The sequence below is a fragment of the Silurus meridionalis genome, chromosome 5 (assembly GCF_014805685.1).
Source record: "Silurus meridionalis isolate SWU-2019-XX chromosome 5, ASM1480568v1, whole genome shotgun sequence".
Classification (NCBI taxonomy): Eukaryota; Metazoa; Chordata; class Actinopteri; order Siluriformes; family Siluridae; genus Silurus; species Silurus meridionalis.
Window position 1 is genome coordinate 23,166,128 of NC_060888.1, and position 16,132 is coordinate 23,182,259.

Below are 16,132 nucleotides of genomic sequence, written 5' to 3' on the forward strand. Positions count from 1 at the left end.
TGGTTTGTATAACAGTGTAGCTATGCTGACTTTAACACTGAACTGGAACTGAAAAATTGGTCTAATTAACACAAAATAGGACGAGAGAAGAGGAATTAAACAAAGCTGTGAGTTACACTGTTTCCAATTTATCTTGAATAGAAAACTTTACATTCATTGTTTATCTTTAACGACTTTATAAACTGTTCGTGAAGAATTGTGTACAGAACAAAAAGGCAAGTTCTGAAAGAATCCTGAAGTATTCAGTGCTGCTTCAGTCAGTTTCTCTCAGTACTTTCTTGGAGATAGGAGACAGTCTTCAGGCAGAGCACTACAGATAAATTACTTAAAAACAAGAAATATAAAGATTGTTAATTTTTTTTTTTTTTTGCATTACAGATTTGTGATTATTTTGAAAACGTGTTAAAAAGCAAAATATTTTCTATAAATAATCAAGCACAAGATCAGAAAATTCAGATCTGAAGTATGCAATGTTTTCTGTTTTCTCAACAAAATTATATAAAAATGATGATTTTCTCCTGGAGATAGGAGACACTATAAACAAATTACTTAAAACAAGAAATATCACAAGCATTATTCTTTTATTATATCCTTATTTTTACACTTTTGAAAGTATACTTATGAGTATTTTACTTACAAGTATATTTCTGTATTGGAATAAAAATATTGTAATTTGGTCCAAAAAGATATCAAATGAGTTTTAATCTACTTAAATATACATACAGTACATTTAAAAAATATTCAGCCACCTTCATTTGTTTCACATTTTGTCTAGTCACAAAACAAAAGCAAAAAACAAACACAAAAACACAAAAAATATTTGTGATTATTTTAAAAATGTATATAAAAAAAAATTTAAATATCACATTGACGCAAATATTCAGACTCTTTGCAATGATGTAAAAAATTATTTTTGTAATAATACAGGGTTTGTTTTTGATTGCAATTTATTTTAAATCCATTTTTCTGCTTTTGCATTATGTTGTATGAGACTGATGTAAAAAAAAAAGTTACAAACATTTTAGCATAATCCTACAACGTAACAAGATGTGATAAAGAAACTTGAATATTTTGTACATATGCCTAATAATAAATTCAAAAAGTATTTAAATATAAGAATCTGAATATTTATTTGTAAAAGTCTTTACACACAAGTATGTTGTAAACTTGCCTTCACTGAAAGAGAACATTTTGAAATTAAATGATTTCTCCTTTTCAGTAATATGATTTACATTTTCATTAAAGCAGAATAGATTATGTACAGTATGTGTACATAAACACAAGAGTCAGAGCTCTTTTTTACACTGTTTATATTGATATTGGCTTTTGCAATACTCATGCAATAAATTAGCTCTTAAGCAAAACCCTGGAAGTTTTATTCAAATGTCATTAATCAATAATGAAATAAACAAATTGTTTCCATCCAAAAAGCAAGAGTTTCATATATTACAATATCTCTTACAATATGTGGCTTTATATTGTATATACACAGCTTGACAAATGTCTGAGATGTGCTACAAGACCATCAGTGTGTATATATGAAGAAAGTGTCAATAAAACAGTTTATTGAATATATATATATGCTAGTACAATATTGGTATTGGCTAGATTGTAATGTTCGGTTATTCCATAAAAATAATGATCCCTAAATGTTAAACACACAATGTGCTACCACTAACAATTCTAACAGACTCATTAATCAGATACATTACTATATTTCTAATGTAAATCTCAGGCACTGGAACACCAGCAGTGATGATCTCAGCTACACCCTCTAGAGCAGGTCTGAATGACCTAAGGCCCATGTCACGGGGAATCACCATCATCCCCAGAAACACGTCTCACACTTCCAGCCGTGACTCTCAGAGAAGGAACACCCTCAAAAGTGACTCCGGTAATAATCTATTAGCAGATAGCTAAGAGTTTATATACTGGGACATTTTTTCCTTTTAAATGCTTCAATTCTGACCAAAGTAATTCAGTAATCAGAATCAGGTTTATTGGCCAAGTGTGTTGACACACACAAGGAATATGGTTCCAGGTGTTGGGGGCCCAAAAGTACAGACATAAATAACAACACTATACATTTATCTTATAGAAAAGACTCACAAGACAATACAGATATTATGAGACTAAACAGACAATAGCGTTAAAATAAGAGAGATGGTTTAATGGTTCTTTGCTCTTTGCTCTTTCCATCTCTCAAAGCAGTTTAGGACCAAGTCAAGACACTTTTGCCAAACAGTTTAGAATAAAAGAAAGTTATTTTTTTATTTCTCGTTTTGTGTGTGTGTGTGTGTGTGTGTGTGTTTTATGGGTTTTTTTTAATCTAGCCTCATCTGTGCAGTCAGTGGCTGATGAGAGTCTCTCTTTAGTGGACATTGAGAACATGCTCTTACAGAAAGTGAAGGACAGAAAAGATGACCTGAAGGCAGCTTTCCTTGCATTTGACCAGGAGGGCAGCGCCACTGTGACTAAGGGAGAGTTTCGGCGAGTTATCGAGGGCTTTCTGATGCCACTCACTCAGTCTCAATTTGATTGTTTGCTTGCAAAGGTGAGAACGTTTTTCACCTGGTTTACTTATAGAAATGAACACATTATATACACGTTAATAAAATCATCATTAAATAGGAAGTATGTATATGCATTGTTTAGAATTAGTATAGGAAAAATCTGAGCTTATGTTTTGTAATTAAACTAAATTAAATTTTACATTATCACAATGCTCCTGTGCATAAAACAAATGAAGAATGCTTTATCTCAGGTTGGAGTGAAATAATTTGTGCATTCACATAGTCCTGACCTCAACCCCACTAAGCTCCTTTTGGATGAATTAGAACAACAACTGCACCCCAAACCTCCACATCAAATCCTCACCTCACTGATGTCTTTGGGGCTGAACGAGCACAAATCCCCATAACCAGTGAAGTAGAAAGATTAGAGGTTTGGCCAATAGCAGAAAAGTGGAGACCTCAATAGGAGCACTGAGGGAATACATCCATAATAACACCATGGTTTTGTAACAGGATGTTTAATACCTCATACTTTTGACCATAGAGAGTATTTTGGGAATTTTACTGGGCCCATTTTAACAGTCAAGTTGGACAAGCAGATCTAATTCTCTTGATTTACTGCCTAGAAAAGCTGCAATGAAGCCAAACGACCTACTCATCATCAGAGATAAACGAATGCTTATTCGTGATAATAAGTGCCTAATCTACATCGTTTGGTAGGCCAGTTCAAGCCTCAGTATTGCCAAGCTGCCACTCTTGGGGCCCTTAAGCAAGGCCCTTAACCCTCAATGATCCAGGGGCCCTGGATCATGGCTGACCCTGCACTCTGACCCCAGCTTGCTGTACATATGCTACATATTTATCTGCACTTGTCTATTTGCACAATTGCATTTTGTTGCTGTGTACCCGTACTATCTATCTATCTATCTATCTATCTATCTATCTATCTATCTATCTATCTATCTATCTATCTATCTATTATGGTTACAATGTCTATATTGCATACAAAGATATGGTATGTTATTATATATTATTATATATACAGTATGTTCACACTTATAATATAATCACACTTTGCTCCTGGTTCTTTGTATTTTATGCTAGGTCCCAAAAACAGGGAATAAAACTATACCTTATATGGAATTCCTACAACAATACTGCAAGATCTCAAAAGAACCAGTCAGGTATCATGTAAAACTACAGGAGTCTTCTCAGCATGTTTATATATACTGTATATAAATATTCATCTAAACCTCTTTTGCTACACAGAAACATGTCATGCTGCAGAATTCCGTCTGGAAGTGGAAGTCAGCGTAGTTGGCTGCTTGGAGAGCTGCAGTGCCGCTTGAAAGACAAGGTGTGAGGTTTTGGGTGGAAAGTTTTACCTACTTGTGTATGTATTTTTAATGCAGTAATGAAAGTGTTCTTTGCTAATGTTGCTTTTAAAAGATTGGAGTCAATTTGAAGAACATTACTAGGGCTTTTCGCCTGTTCGATTACAACCGGGACACGCAAATCCAGCAGCATGAACTGAGGAGAGTTCTGGAGAGTTACTGCTTTCCTCTGAGCAATCAGGAGTTTCGCAGGTACTCATCTAGAACATTTAAATCAGTATAGTAGTATACAGCAGGAAAAGTATGGTGTGAAGATTCTTAGTTGAATTCATCTAGCAAAAGTAATATCACATCTACAATATTATACACAATTAAACAAATTTTAAAAATTTCACTTTGAATATATAGTAGACTCTTCGATATTAAACAGAATTTTTACGTTTTCTAGTATTTCATACTTCAAATTTTTGCTTTGAATTACAATGTGCTAGAGTTTAAGGAAGTATGTAAGCATTTGAGATCAAACGCATTAGCATGTCCGCTGAACATATGCTTTATGAAGTGATTTGATGTCTTGTAGAAAGACGTAATCATGGTCATTATCATAAATTTGCCTACATCTAAATAAGTACATAAAAAGAATGATACTGAACTTTAAAATTTTTTTTGTTTGAAATATTAAAAAATGCTGAAAACCTTCTATTAATTAGCAATTACAAATGAAGAAAAAAAAATCCAGATTTTCAGTGTATATTTAATTTATTAATTTAGTTTATATTTAATGTTGTGGAATGTCCAGTTTTTTGCTGTGATTACTTGCATTGTAGCAGCTATCATTTTCTCTAATTCTTATTAACAATGATCTCTTTACAAAAAGCTTTACCATATCAACTTATTAATAGCTGTAGTAGTAAAGAATTGAATGTAGGTGTTTATTGGGTGTTTTTTGTCCACAGTGTGAAAAGTTAAAGCAATCTGTTAGTCGTGACATGTGCTCAAATGATTAAATATATCTAAAGGCTGATCAAGGATACATTTAATGAAGTAATTTATTAAACAAAAACATGAATTGCAACATAAACTATGTAAATTGTGTCACCTGCAAATTTGTTCTAATGGCTCCACGTGTTTGGTAAAAAGAAGAGACTAACAGAAATAAGCAAACATAAAGAAAGAAAGAAAGAAAGAAAGAAAGAAAGAAAGAAAGAAAGAAAGAAAGAAAGAAAGAAAGAAAGAAAGAAGGTGCACATGTATTTTACAGCACAGTGAACGTCTTTCTTCGCATATCCCAGCGATGATAGGAGCTGGGGTCAGAGTGCAGGTTCAGCCATGATGCAGGGCCCCTGGAGCATTGAGGGTTAAGGGCCTTGCTCAGGGGCCCCAAGAGTGGCAGCTTGGCAATACTGAGGCTTGAGTATCAACCCTTAACCGCTTATAACAAACACATTTTTAGATAAGCAAATAGTAAATGTGGCTCATACAGTAGCAGTACATCTGTTTCATTTGTTTGTTACTAGATAATATGTCACATTGGAATTTAAGAACAAATAAGTGCATAAAGTATAAATCTGGATTTAGAAATACTGCTAGAGGTGCTAATGTTATAAAACAAATATACTGTTTACCTTCTGACCAAACGGAATTGAGAATTCACTGAATTATGATAAATATACTTTAATGTGAATGATTACAGGCTATGGTCACATTACAGCCCGAATAACTCTCGGACAATATCCTACAAAGATTTTCTCGAAAGGCTTGGTGTTGATTGTGAGAGCTATCGGAAAATTGCTCCAGACTCTGCAAAACTCGGTAATGTTTAATAATAATAACTTGTGTCAATTATTCTTAACAAACTGCTGATTATCCTTTAAATATCATATCACACGAAGATTTGAATTTACGGAGGTGCAGGATTTGGTCTCTTAAATAATGTTGTTTTGGTTTTTGATTACTATTGAAAAACCTGTTCAAGCTTTAAACTGGGATGCAACAAACCGATTTGGCACAAGACCCAAGAGCAGGACATCAGCTTGGGAGACTTCATCTGTGACCCAGTATAGTTTAGATGAAATCCACACCATGTTTCTAAAGAAAGTGAGAACCTAAGACATGAACATTCGCACAAATTAAAGTTTAATTTTTTTTTTTTTTTTTGATGTTTGCAACTTTAAATCGACATTGTGTATTTTGCTTTACAGATGAGTGTAAGTTATCCTCTTGTGGAGAAAGCACTTCAAGCATTAGATGTCACAGACAGTGGTATTGTCTTGTATGACGACCTGAAGTCAGTTCTGAGCAGTTTCCTTTTTCCGATCAATCACACCTCATTTCTGGGTCTCCTAAACAGGTATGAGTTTGATCATTTTGTGCAGTTGTGTAATATTACTGTATAATAGTGTACGCTTTGCATTGTAGCTTGCTTCAAACACGTCATTTTGGCCGAGCAGGTTTGGGGTGAACCCTGCAGAACCTGTACAATGGAAAAGTTTCTTGCTCTATTCAGAAACATGGGGGAGATGTTACCTGTTACGTCAACATTACAGAACAGTTCAGCTTCTGAAAATCAGTAAATCACATTGAATAACTTTCACTTTAACATATTATTTAAAAAATCTGTACCTGAGATGGTTTTGGTTAATTTTTCACTCTGTCTCATTAGGAAAGATGCAGATCCTGCTGCCTGTCAACTCTTCAGTATTGCAGAAGTCTTGCCAAAGTTACAAGAACAGATACTTGAGGTGTTTCCTCATCTGAAGAGAGCCTTTCTGGTCTTTGATGAGGTTTGTTAAGGGTTTTGAAAATGTAATGTACATAATAAAGGTCCACCAAACTTCTTCCTCTTTTTATTGTTCATTAAACAGGTTTGCATGTTTGCATATTTCCTTTTTGACTTCTTTGTCCCTGACCACTGACTTCTTCTCCTTCTGGGGGATCCCTAGATGTTCCCCAGTCAACAGAGAAATAAACTTTGCAGAGAAAATGTATTAATTGGTTTGATTGTTTTTTATCTATCTATCTATCTATCTATCTATCTATCTATCTATCTATCTATCTATCTATCTATCTATCTATCTATCTATCTATCTATCTATCTATTTATTTATTCGTTCATTTATTATGATAATTTCTTTTCATAATGGTATATTGTCTTATTTAATTGTGTGTGTGTGTGTGTGTGTGTGTGTGTGTGTGTGTGTGTGTGTGTGTGTGTGTGTGTGTGTGTGTGTGTGTTTCTTTCTTTTGGTTTTCCAGAACAGAACTGGGCAGGTCAGCTGTGGTGATCTAAGGAAGTTACTGGAGAGTCTGACCTTCACACTGACAGATGAGCAATTCAGAGGTCTGACAGATCTCCTCCATGTTCCACACTCAGGGTCCATCAGCTATCAACACATCCTGGACTTTTTTCAAAAGCAAAAGCCAGAAGTAGTGGTATGGTAATATGTTCTGCTATATTTCTGCTATTTACTCTGCCACTTATTGTGAATACATCTGTCTGCCCCGATCCATGACTCAGTTTATCTAATAAACCTACTTGCTTGTTTCAATTTTATGTCTGTCAGTCAGTAGATCATGGTGAAGAGCTTTGGGTTTTAGTTATAATTCAGTTATATAGTTATGGTTATAGTTATAATTACAGTTAAATCAATCTGAATGTGTGTGTGTGTGTGTGTGTGTGTGTGTGTGTGTGTGTTTGAGCACTGCTGTAGCATCAGTCCGTGTCTACACAGATTCAGGAACAGATCAGTGAAGCTTCAGAGCACAAGGCAGGAGCTCAGATGCCGCATACTGTCCAATCTCCTTCAGCCACAGCAGCTTGGACTGTAGTGAGTGCACTGTCAATTATAAATCACAAAGAATATCATATTATATTATATTATATTATATTACATGGAAAAAATGTTACATACATACATACATACATACACACACACACACACACACACACACACACACACACACACACACAATTTATCTGTAGTCTATTTCAATTTAAACTGTGGTTGCTCTGGTCACATTCGCATCAGCCTTTGTACTTTTCACTAAAACAATTCACTTGCATTAATTCATGCTAAAATAATCCCTAAAATATTTTTTGTTATCTGTAGGTGGAGGGGGTTCTTAAGGAGCAGCTCTCTGATAATTATAGTTTATTGATGTCCACTCTAAGTGATACAGACCCGACTCAGAGCTGCCTTATTCCTCCTGAGGACCTGAGAAAGCTCCTTCAACAGTATGGACTCCCACTGTCTGACAGCCACTTTAAAAAGTAAGAGACCTGTAACTTTACACTGGTGTTAACACTTCATCAGCTTGTACTTACCACTGGATCATTTCTATCTGGTTTCCTACTATAGGCTCTGCGAACCTTTTAAGAAGTCTGAAGCTGTTAACTATAAGTTGTTATTAGCGAGCCTTGGAATATCCTTGAGGAGCGATAAGATCAAGAGTGCAAACAAAGGACTGAACTTGATTGAAAGGTTGGTTTCAAGACATGTTTAGGAAGAAAGCAAAAATAATACATCCACTGAACAATATATGGACAAAAGTTTGTTGACGCCTGATCATGAGATTGGTATATCTTTTTGTACATCCCATTCCACATTTGCAGTTATCATACCCTGCATTCTTCTGGGAAGATGTTTCACTAGATTTTTAAGTGTGTTTATGTAAAATTTGTGATCATTCAACCACAAGGGCATTAGTACAGTGAAGTACTGGCGTAGGGTGAGGAGGTCTGGGGTGCTGTCAGTGTTCCAATTAATCCCAAAAGATTTTCAGTAGGGTTGAGATCAGAGTTCTATAACAGACCACCCAAGATCTTTGACTCCAACCCATGGAGACTATATCTTCATGGAGCTGGCATTGTGCACAGGGGAATTTTCATGCTGGAACAGGTTTGGGTCTATTAGTTCAAGTGAAGGGAATATTTAATGCTACTGCAGCCAAAGACATTCAATTTAATTGTGTGCGTCCATCTTTGTGATGCCAGTTTGGGGACAAACCACATATGGCTGGTAAAGTCAATACTTTTGTCCATATAGTGTATAACTTTAGTCTGTTTTACAGTACTTGTTGGAGTGTTTGCTATTTAGCAATTTACTATCTATGTTGGGTCCAGAAATAAAAGGGCTTATCAAGATAATGTGGAGAGTGTGAAAAGGCAAGCTTTGGTGGACGTTGTGCTAAAGAAGCTCAGAGACAGGCTGCAGATGCAAAAGCTCACGCTTCAACAGTGTCTGATGGATACCAGCAAGAGTTTTGCATCAGTTCTTGACCTGAAAGACTTCCAAAAGGTATGATTATTATCTTAAACTGTGCATTTTTATAGCCATGACATTTAAATTGTATCTAAGATCCTTGTCATAATTGTACTTAGCAAAGAACACACTGATCATGCTAATGTTTATTTTCTGCATGATGTTTCTCTTAGATTCTGGACGATTGTAGAATTTCAATGCATGCACAACAATTTCAGACACTCATCCAAACTCTTGGTTTCTTCAACGGACCAATTTCCTTCTCAGACTTCATCCACAGATATGAAGGTATGAGTTATAACTTAAGCTGTAGTTAAAAAGATTTTTGGTTTAACACTTTTTGGTTAGGATCGCAAACTTTTTTCCCCAAATAGATGCTATAGCAGAAGAAAACAACGAAGGGGATGAAAGAAACTTGAATAATATTAAGAATGACAGCTTGCTCACTGCAGAGGACTGTTTAAATCAACTTGAGGAACGCATCAAAGAATATCACGGGGTAATACACTTCCTGTGACTTATTCAATCTGGGTATTTTTTTACTGAATGTCTGAAATTAATTTGCCTCTTAAAACAGAGGTGACACTAACAATTCACACCCCTGTTCTCAATATATGCAAAATAAATATAAAAAAAAATAAAAGGTCATATTTTCCTTTAGGATGTTTTAACAGCATTCCGACTGATGGACAGAAACAAGGATGGGTTGGTGAACTATAATGACTTTAGAGTTTTGTTTAAAAGCCTGAGAATCATGACTAAAGAGAAAGAGTACCAGAGATTGCTCGAGCTGCTAGGTTTTAAGCCTGGCTCTACTCTTAACTACGCTGAGTTCTATAGCAAGATTCGGTTTGACAGGAAAACTGAAACGAATCTCATCAGTAATATGACGTAAGCGATTCAGACTTAAAAATATCTGCCTTACTATGTAATTCCAAATCATTAAAATATTTCCTTTATGTATCTTTAAATCCAGAACTGATCAGTTACTTGATCAAGCTTGTGAACAGGTACATGACTATCTTGTGGCCACAGCCCACACCAGGGGGTCCGAACTTTTGAAGGTAAATAAAGCATTTATTTAGACTCCTCCTACTCACCTTCTAAAGGGGTTTCTATGTGATTAAAAATTGCTAACGAAACGTCTGAAAAAAGACGTATTTTACTAAGGGTGTAACGGTACACAAAATTGACAGTTCAGCACGTACCTCGGTTTTTAAGTCACGGTTCTGTTTATTTTCATTATGGTTAGGGTAAGAAATGCAGAACATAGAATTGCTTTATTATATATTAACATTTACAGTGTGACAGCAGTGAAGTGTGCAGTTGGAACGGCAGACTGGTTTAAGGTGGAGGTTAGACTGCATCAAGGATCGGCTCTGAGCCCTTTCCTGTTTGCAGTGGTGATGGACAGGTTGACGGATTAAGTTAGACAGGAGTCTTCGTGGATTATGATGTTTGCAGATTTTTGTTGGGTGTGATGAGGATGGACAGGTTTAGAAACAAGTTTATTAGAGGGACAGCACATTTAGGATGTTTTGGAGACAAGGTGAGGGAGGCAAGATTGAAATGGTTTGGACATGTACAGAGGGGGGACATGGGGTATATCGGTAGGAGAATGCTGAGAATGGAGCCACCAGGAAGGAGGAAAAGAGGAAGGCCAAGGAGGAAGTTTATGGATGTGTCGAGGGAAGACATGCAGGTAGTTAGTTTGAAAGAGGCAGATGTAGAGGACAGAGTAGTATGGAGTATGGTGTCAACGCCTAATGGGAGAAGCCAAAAGAAGAAGAAGATTATATATTAACATTTGTGATTTACACTTAAACACTTAAACACTTAAACAGTTAACATTTTTAAATCAATTTTAAATAAAATGCCTGCTTGGTTTAATAATATCTAAAGTAATATTTTATAATATTTCACTACATGTATTTTAATATGTTAACCGTTACACCTCTAGTATTTACAAAACTAAACACAGGATACTGACTTGTAATTAAAATTATCGCCACTGAAAACTATATTGATATTAGCCTTTTGTTTTGTTTTTAATTCCTCTTCACTGAATTGGCCTTAACTATAAGTGAGATTAATAAATATATGTATCTTGACAGGCTTTTACAAAGTATGGTGAAGATACTGAAAGCAGGATCACCAAAAATGAGCTGAGACAAATTCTTTTCAAGTACTATCTGCCTATTACGCCAAGAGAATTTGATAAAATATGGGCACGGTAAGGAATACTTCATCTATATTTATATGTAAGGTTGGAAAATAATCATTGATGGTATATCACAGTAATGCATTTATTAAAGAATGACAGATTTTGTTTGCTAAGTTATATTTAACATTGTTTTTATCCATTTAGAGTTACAAATTGTTGTGGCATGTGGCAAATTTCTTGAATTGGTTACGAAAGAAGCTTATAAAATTACTAAGAATCCACAAAGCCATTGTCCTGGGAAAAAAAAACATGTTTATGGAACAGCTTCAGTTTTAACTGATTGATAATGTAGACACTGTAGACCCTGTCAGGGAATTTTTTTTTTTATCAATTATAAACATTTTAATCAGTTTATTATTATTCATTACCAAAGAAACTATATTATACCATGAGAGGTAGCTGAATTCTACAAACAATTTTGCTCTGTACATGACATTTTCAGAATGAGTGTGATAGAAAATCTATTAACACCTTCTCAACAACCAGAACTGACAATTCAATAGCACTGTGGTATGAATTTAGCTTTGGCACAGATGAGCTGACCTCATGTACATTATATCTAGGTATGATGATAATGGGAATGGATATGTCACTAAGACAGAGTTCATGAACAAGCTAAATATTACACCGCAAGCTTCTACACAATTTCCAGTGGGAAAGACCATCTACAGAACAGCCTCACAGAACCTTCTAACCGAAACAGAACTGCACAACCTAAAGTGAGTAATGAATTACCTATTACTTAGTCATATTAAATGGCACAGTATTTTGTGTATTTGGGCATGATTTGCTAACTCTTCATTGCTGCTATTTAACAGAGACTAAAATAAAATCTGTGCCATCCTATAGGGAGTGTTTAAAGCACAGCTTTGATGATATTCGCTCAAGTCTGGTGGAATTGGATAAGAGAGGGGATGGTCATGTGACTGCAATGGACCTATTGGCTCTGCTACAAACACATGGATTCCAGATAAAGGATCTTCAATTATTGGGTCTAATCAAGAAGTATTGCATTGTTCCACAAAAACACATTGATATAACATTACAAACAAGATAATTATAGATTTACATTTTCTTCTCTTGTCATTTTCTGCAGTCTTGGACTTGATGTCTGTAAGCTGTCATACCATGATTTTCTGGACCGTATTGCTGGGCAAAGAGTCAGTAGCAGGTCTGTAATGGCTCCAGGCAGTCCTGCAATTATGTCTTCAGTTACAGAAGCTAGTGTAGAGAGTCTCAGCCCTAACAGAGCTCTGCAGAAGGTCAGAGAACATGTCACAGACTCCTTGGATACACTAACCAAGGTAGGGTCTAATGATTGAACTAATTTTTGATTAAATGGTGTTGTGCAAAACTGGTCAGCTACTTTTTACTCAGTCAAAATAGCAATTAAATGCATTTGAACAATTTATTGTTTGTGTTTTTATAATTCCAGGCATTCACAGCATTTGATAAGAATAGAAATGGCAAGATAGCTCAGGCAGAGTTTCGACGGGTGCTGGACCAATTTTGCATTAAACTCACTGATGTGCAATATGCACACCTGCTAACTAAGCTGTCAATCAAAGAAGAGGAAAGCCAGGTGGACTGGAAACAGTTTCTTCACATCTTCAATCTTCACAACCAAGAGGTAAAAAATATGCACATGAAAATTAATGACACGAGTGCATTTGATAAAACAATTTAATAGACCTAAGGCGGCACGATGATTACTTACTATTTCTTAATTATGTTCTATACATCTTCATGGGTGTCCTCTGGGTTCTCATCTTTTCTACCTACAACCGAAACATTTTAGTAGGAGGGTTGCTTCAGTCATGGCTCCTAATTGTGTGCATGTGCATTGCTTTGGGACCCTCCAGGATGTATTCCTTTATTGCACCCAGCCTTCCTAGGTTAGGTTTCAGATTTACTGCCATCCTGACCAAGATGAAGCACTTATTAAAGATACAACAATGTATCGAATGGACAAATTCTCCTTTACATCAAAGTGAACATACAATTTACATTCATTACAGACATCTGAGGAATGGCTTGAGAAAATCAACAAGGTACGCTTCCATAACCAGGCACGTCTGCTACCAATCACTGATATACTAACGCGGATCCAGGAAGTTGTTTCTGCTCGCATTTATACCATCACCAAGGAGATGGTAGATTTAGATTATGCTGGAGTGAATATGATTTCAAAAGAGGACTTCAGGACCATCTGTGATCATCACTTCATGAGACTCACTGATGAACAGGTAAGCCTGACAATATCTAAATATCTAATATTTTATTTATGATATATTGCTAAACATATAGCTATGTTTTTACCTTTCCCAAACAGTAGTAAACAGTAAATGTAACCTTACAGTTTGAAGATTTGTGGAAAATGTTGCCGATCAGTGGTTTTGGAAAACTGGATTACCGCAAGTTCCTGAAGAAGTTCAGTGGAGAACCGATAGAACAGGGAAATAAAAGAGGATCACATTCTTCCAGTCCATCAGAGCGCTCACCTTCTGCTGCTCCAGAGTGCCCAAAAACAGCACCCTGCAACCTTGGGAAAAGCAAGGTGTCATTATATGTGTTTGTTCACACATACAGTGCCTTAGTAAAACCCTGCTCACTGACAGTAACATTTGTCATTGATCTGATCGTTTTTCTTGTCCAGTTATTAGTTCCAGAGCAGCTCAGGCCTTCCTCTGCAGTCTGTGGACGATCTACAGAGAGATCTTTGTTAAATCCGGAAGCTGTGGAGAGGAGGCTGCGATCCCAGATTCGGTCATGCTGGCGAGAGGTTCAGAGAAGGTGCAGGGAGACTGACACAGGGAGCACTGGGGAGATTGATGTAGAGACTTTCTTAGGTATGGCTAAATTGATTCTGTTGGTAAAATGTACTGCAATAACACCATTGTCGCATAGATGTGCTGACTTTCTGGTAGCTGTGATAAGAGAAGCCTATCTACCTTTGGCAGTGCTGATCACACTGAGAAAACCATTAATATGGTATTGTATTAGCAGTATATTGAGAGTTATGTTGGCCTCTCGGTTTCTCTGATTGATGCTCTATTTAACCACTGACTTCTGTTTGACAGCCCATGCTATGCATATGCCCTGTTGTGTATTGTTAAAATTTTTAGTGTATTGTTCAAATGATGTTCTGTTGACGTTCCTTTGGGGATAAAGGGAACCTCATGATGCCAATGCAAGCTAAATTCTAGTGCATAGTGAGAATTATAGTTTTTCACTGCTGTGTAAATGTCCACAGGCATACTGGAGGATTTCCATATTAGCCTAACACATTCCCAGTTCGAGCAACTGCGTGAGAAGTATAACATCGGAAGAAAGGAACGACTTTCTTACCCAGAATTCCTGCAGCACTTTGTGCTCACTCTCAAACCTCAAGCCAATAGTTTCAGTCGCAGACGCAAACTGCACATTCCATCAACGGTAAGGCCTGATTAGTCAATACCCAGTTGTTCTTGAATTAAAACTATAGACTGTATTATCAGGAAAGAAATAGGGTATATAGCAGCTCTACAGCTTTTTTTTCTATCTATGTTCTACAGTTGAGTTCGGGGCCGATGAGTAAGCAGTGCATGGATACCTTGCTCAGGCTGTGTCCTTCTGTCCAGCTCTACTTTAGAGCCTTGAAGCAGGGGTTTATCTCTTGTGACAAAGGACGCACAGGAAAGATTTCTGTTCAGGATTTCAGAAAAGTAACTAATTCTGCTTTATCTTTAATTACCACATAGAGCCCTTGATATCATCCTACATTACACTGTACATTATAGATCGTTAATTGTGTACAGTAATATGTGATAGTGCTTTTTAATGCAATTATGGAAATGGTAGCATATGCTGGAGGTGATATAATACAATCTAGCATTTATCTTACCTTCCTTCTTAATAAAGTATATACTAATTTAAATGTTTGTCCTCTCAACAGGTTTTGAGGCAATACAACATAAATCTCTCAGAGGAAGATATTTTCCATCTTACATCTTTCCTTGATAAAAACATCTCAGGACGAATATCATATAATGAGTTTCTGAGCATTTTACAAAAATGAATGGCAAATTATTTTGTGTTGTAACAGATTGACATTGTCCACGGTGGAGGACAAATCATTAGAAAAGAAAATGTTTGGGTTTTTAGGTTTTTATTAGTTATGGACAACAGGCTCAGTAGCAGTTACAATGTGTATTTATTAGTAATCATTTCATTTGATAAACGACCTTTCGACATGTGAGCTTTTATAAATTGGGGACACATAGGTACATGGAAACACTGAAAAATCAAAACAAAATAAGTGCAGCACAAACCTGTAAACCTGCAACCTGGTAATTATTGCAGCTATGTTAGGTACTAAATTTTTTTGTCTATGATTTGTATGACAGGGCAAGCATAGTGAAGCTTACACCTTAATAGATAATGGTAGCTTCATGATTTGTTTACTCTTATTCTATTGTTTTTTAATTAATACAAAAATATTTTTTTGCTATTATCCTATAATTATTCTTTATTTTAAAGATTTTGTATAGACAACTTTAAAAATTAGGTTCTTCTTCCATTTCTGAAGCTTGGGTAACTTTTAAGGTTGTTTGGACGCTTTTACTTTTCATTTAATAAAATATAAAAGAAAGTATGATCAAGGAATTTTGTTTTGCCAGTGCGCACAGCTACAGTGAACCCTGTCTGAGGTACAGTCCGGCACAAACCGATTGGCGAAAGATACACAATAACATGCTGGGCTACATAGTTCAGTAGTAATGATTATATAAAACCATTGAAAGGAATAACAGACTGGTACCA

At 35.8% G+C, this 16,132-nt stretch overlaps 1 protein-coding gene across 1 annotated transcript; it reads left to right on the forward strand.

The window, feature by feature from the left end:
• The first annotated feature begins 10 nt into the window (after positions 1 to 10).
• efcab6 (EF-hand calcium binding domain 6) lies at positions 11 to 15,948 on the forward strand. Its single transcript, XM_046848887.1, has 31 exons — positions 11 to 107; positions 1,736 to 1,894; positions 2,334 to 2,554; positions 3,618 to 3,697; positions 3,783 to 3,870; positions 3,963 to 4,099; positions 5,541 to 5,659; positions 5,823 to 5,944; positions 6,049 to 6,197; positions 6,298 to 6,375; positions 6,510 to 6,630; positions 7,103 to 7,279; positions 7,558 to 7,674; positions 7,957 to 8,117; positions 8,206 to 8,328; positions 8,970 to 9,144; positions 9,282 to 9,396; positions 9,483 to 9,607; positions 9,770 to 9,999; positions 10,085 to 10,172; positions 11,223 to 11,341; positions 11,896 to 12,051; positions 12,182 to 12,337; positions 12,429 to 12,636; positions 12,768 to 12,962; positions 13,351 to 13,578; positions 13,692 to 13,889; positions 13,989 to 14,181; positions 14,586 to 14,767; positions 14,887 to 15,036; positions 15,267 to 15,948. Exons 2-31 carry the CDS (start codon positions 1,756 to 1,758, stop codon positions 15,387 to 15,389), a joined length of 4,473 nt encoding a protein of 1,490 aa, XP_046704843.1. The 5' UTR covers positions 11 to 107; positions 1,736 to 1,755; the 3' UTR covers positions 15,390 to 15,948.
• Positions 15,949 to 16,132: the final 184 nt, after the last annotated feature.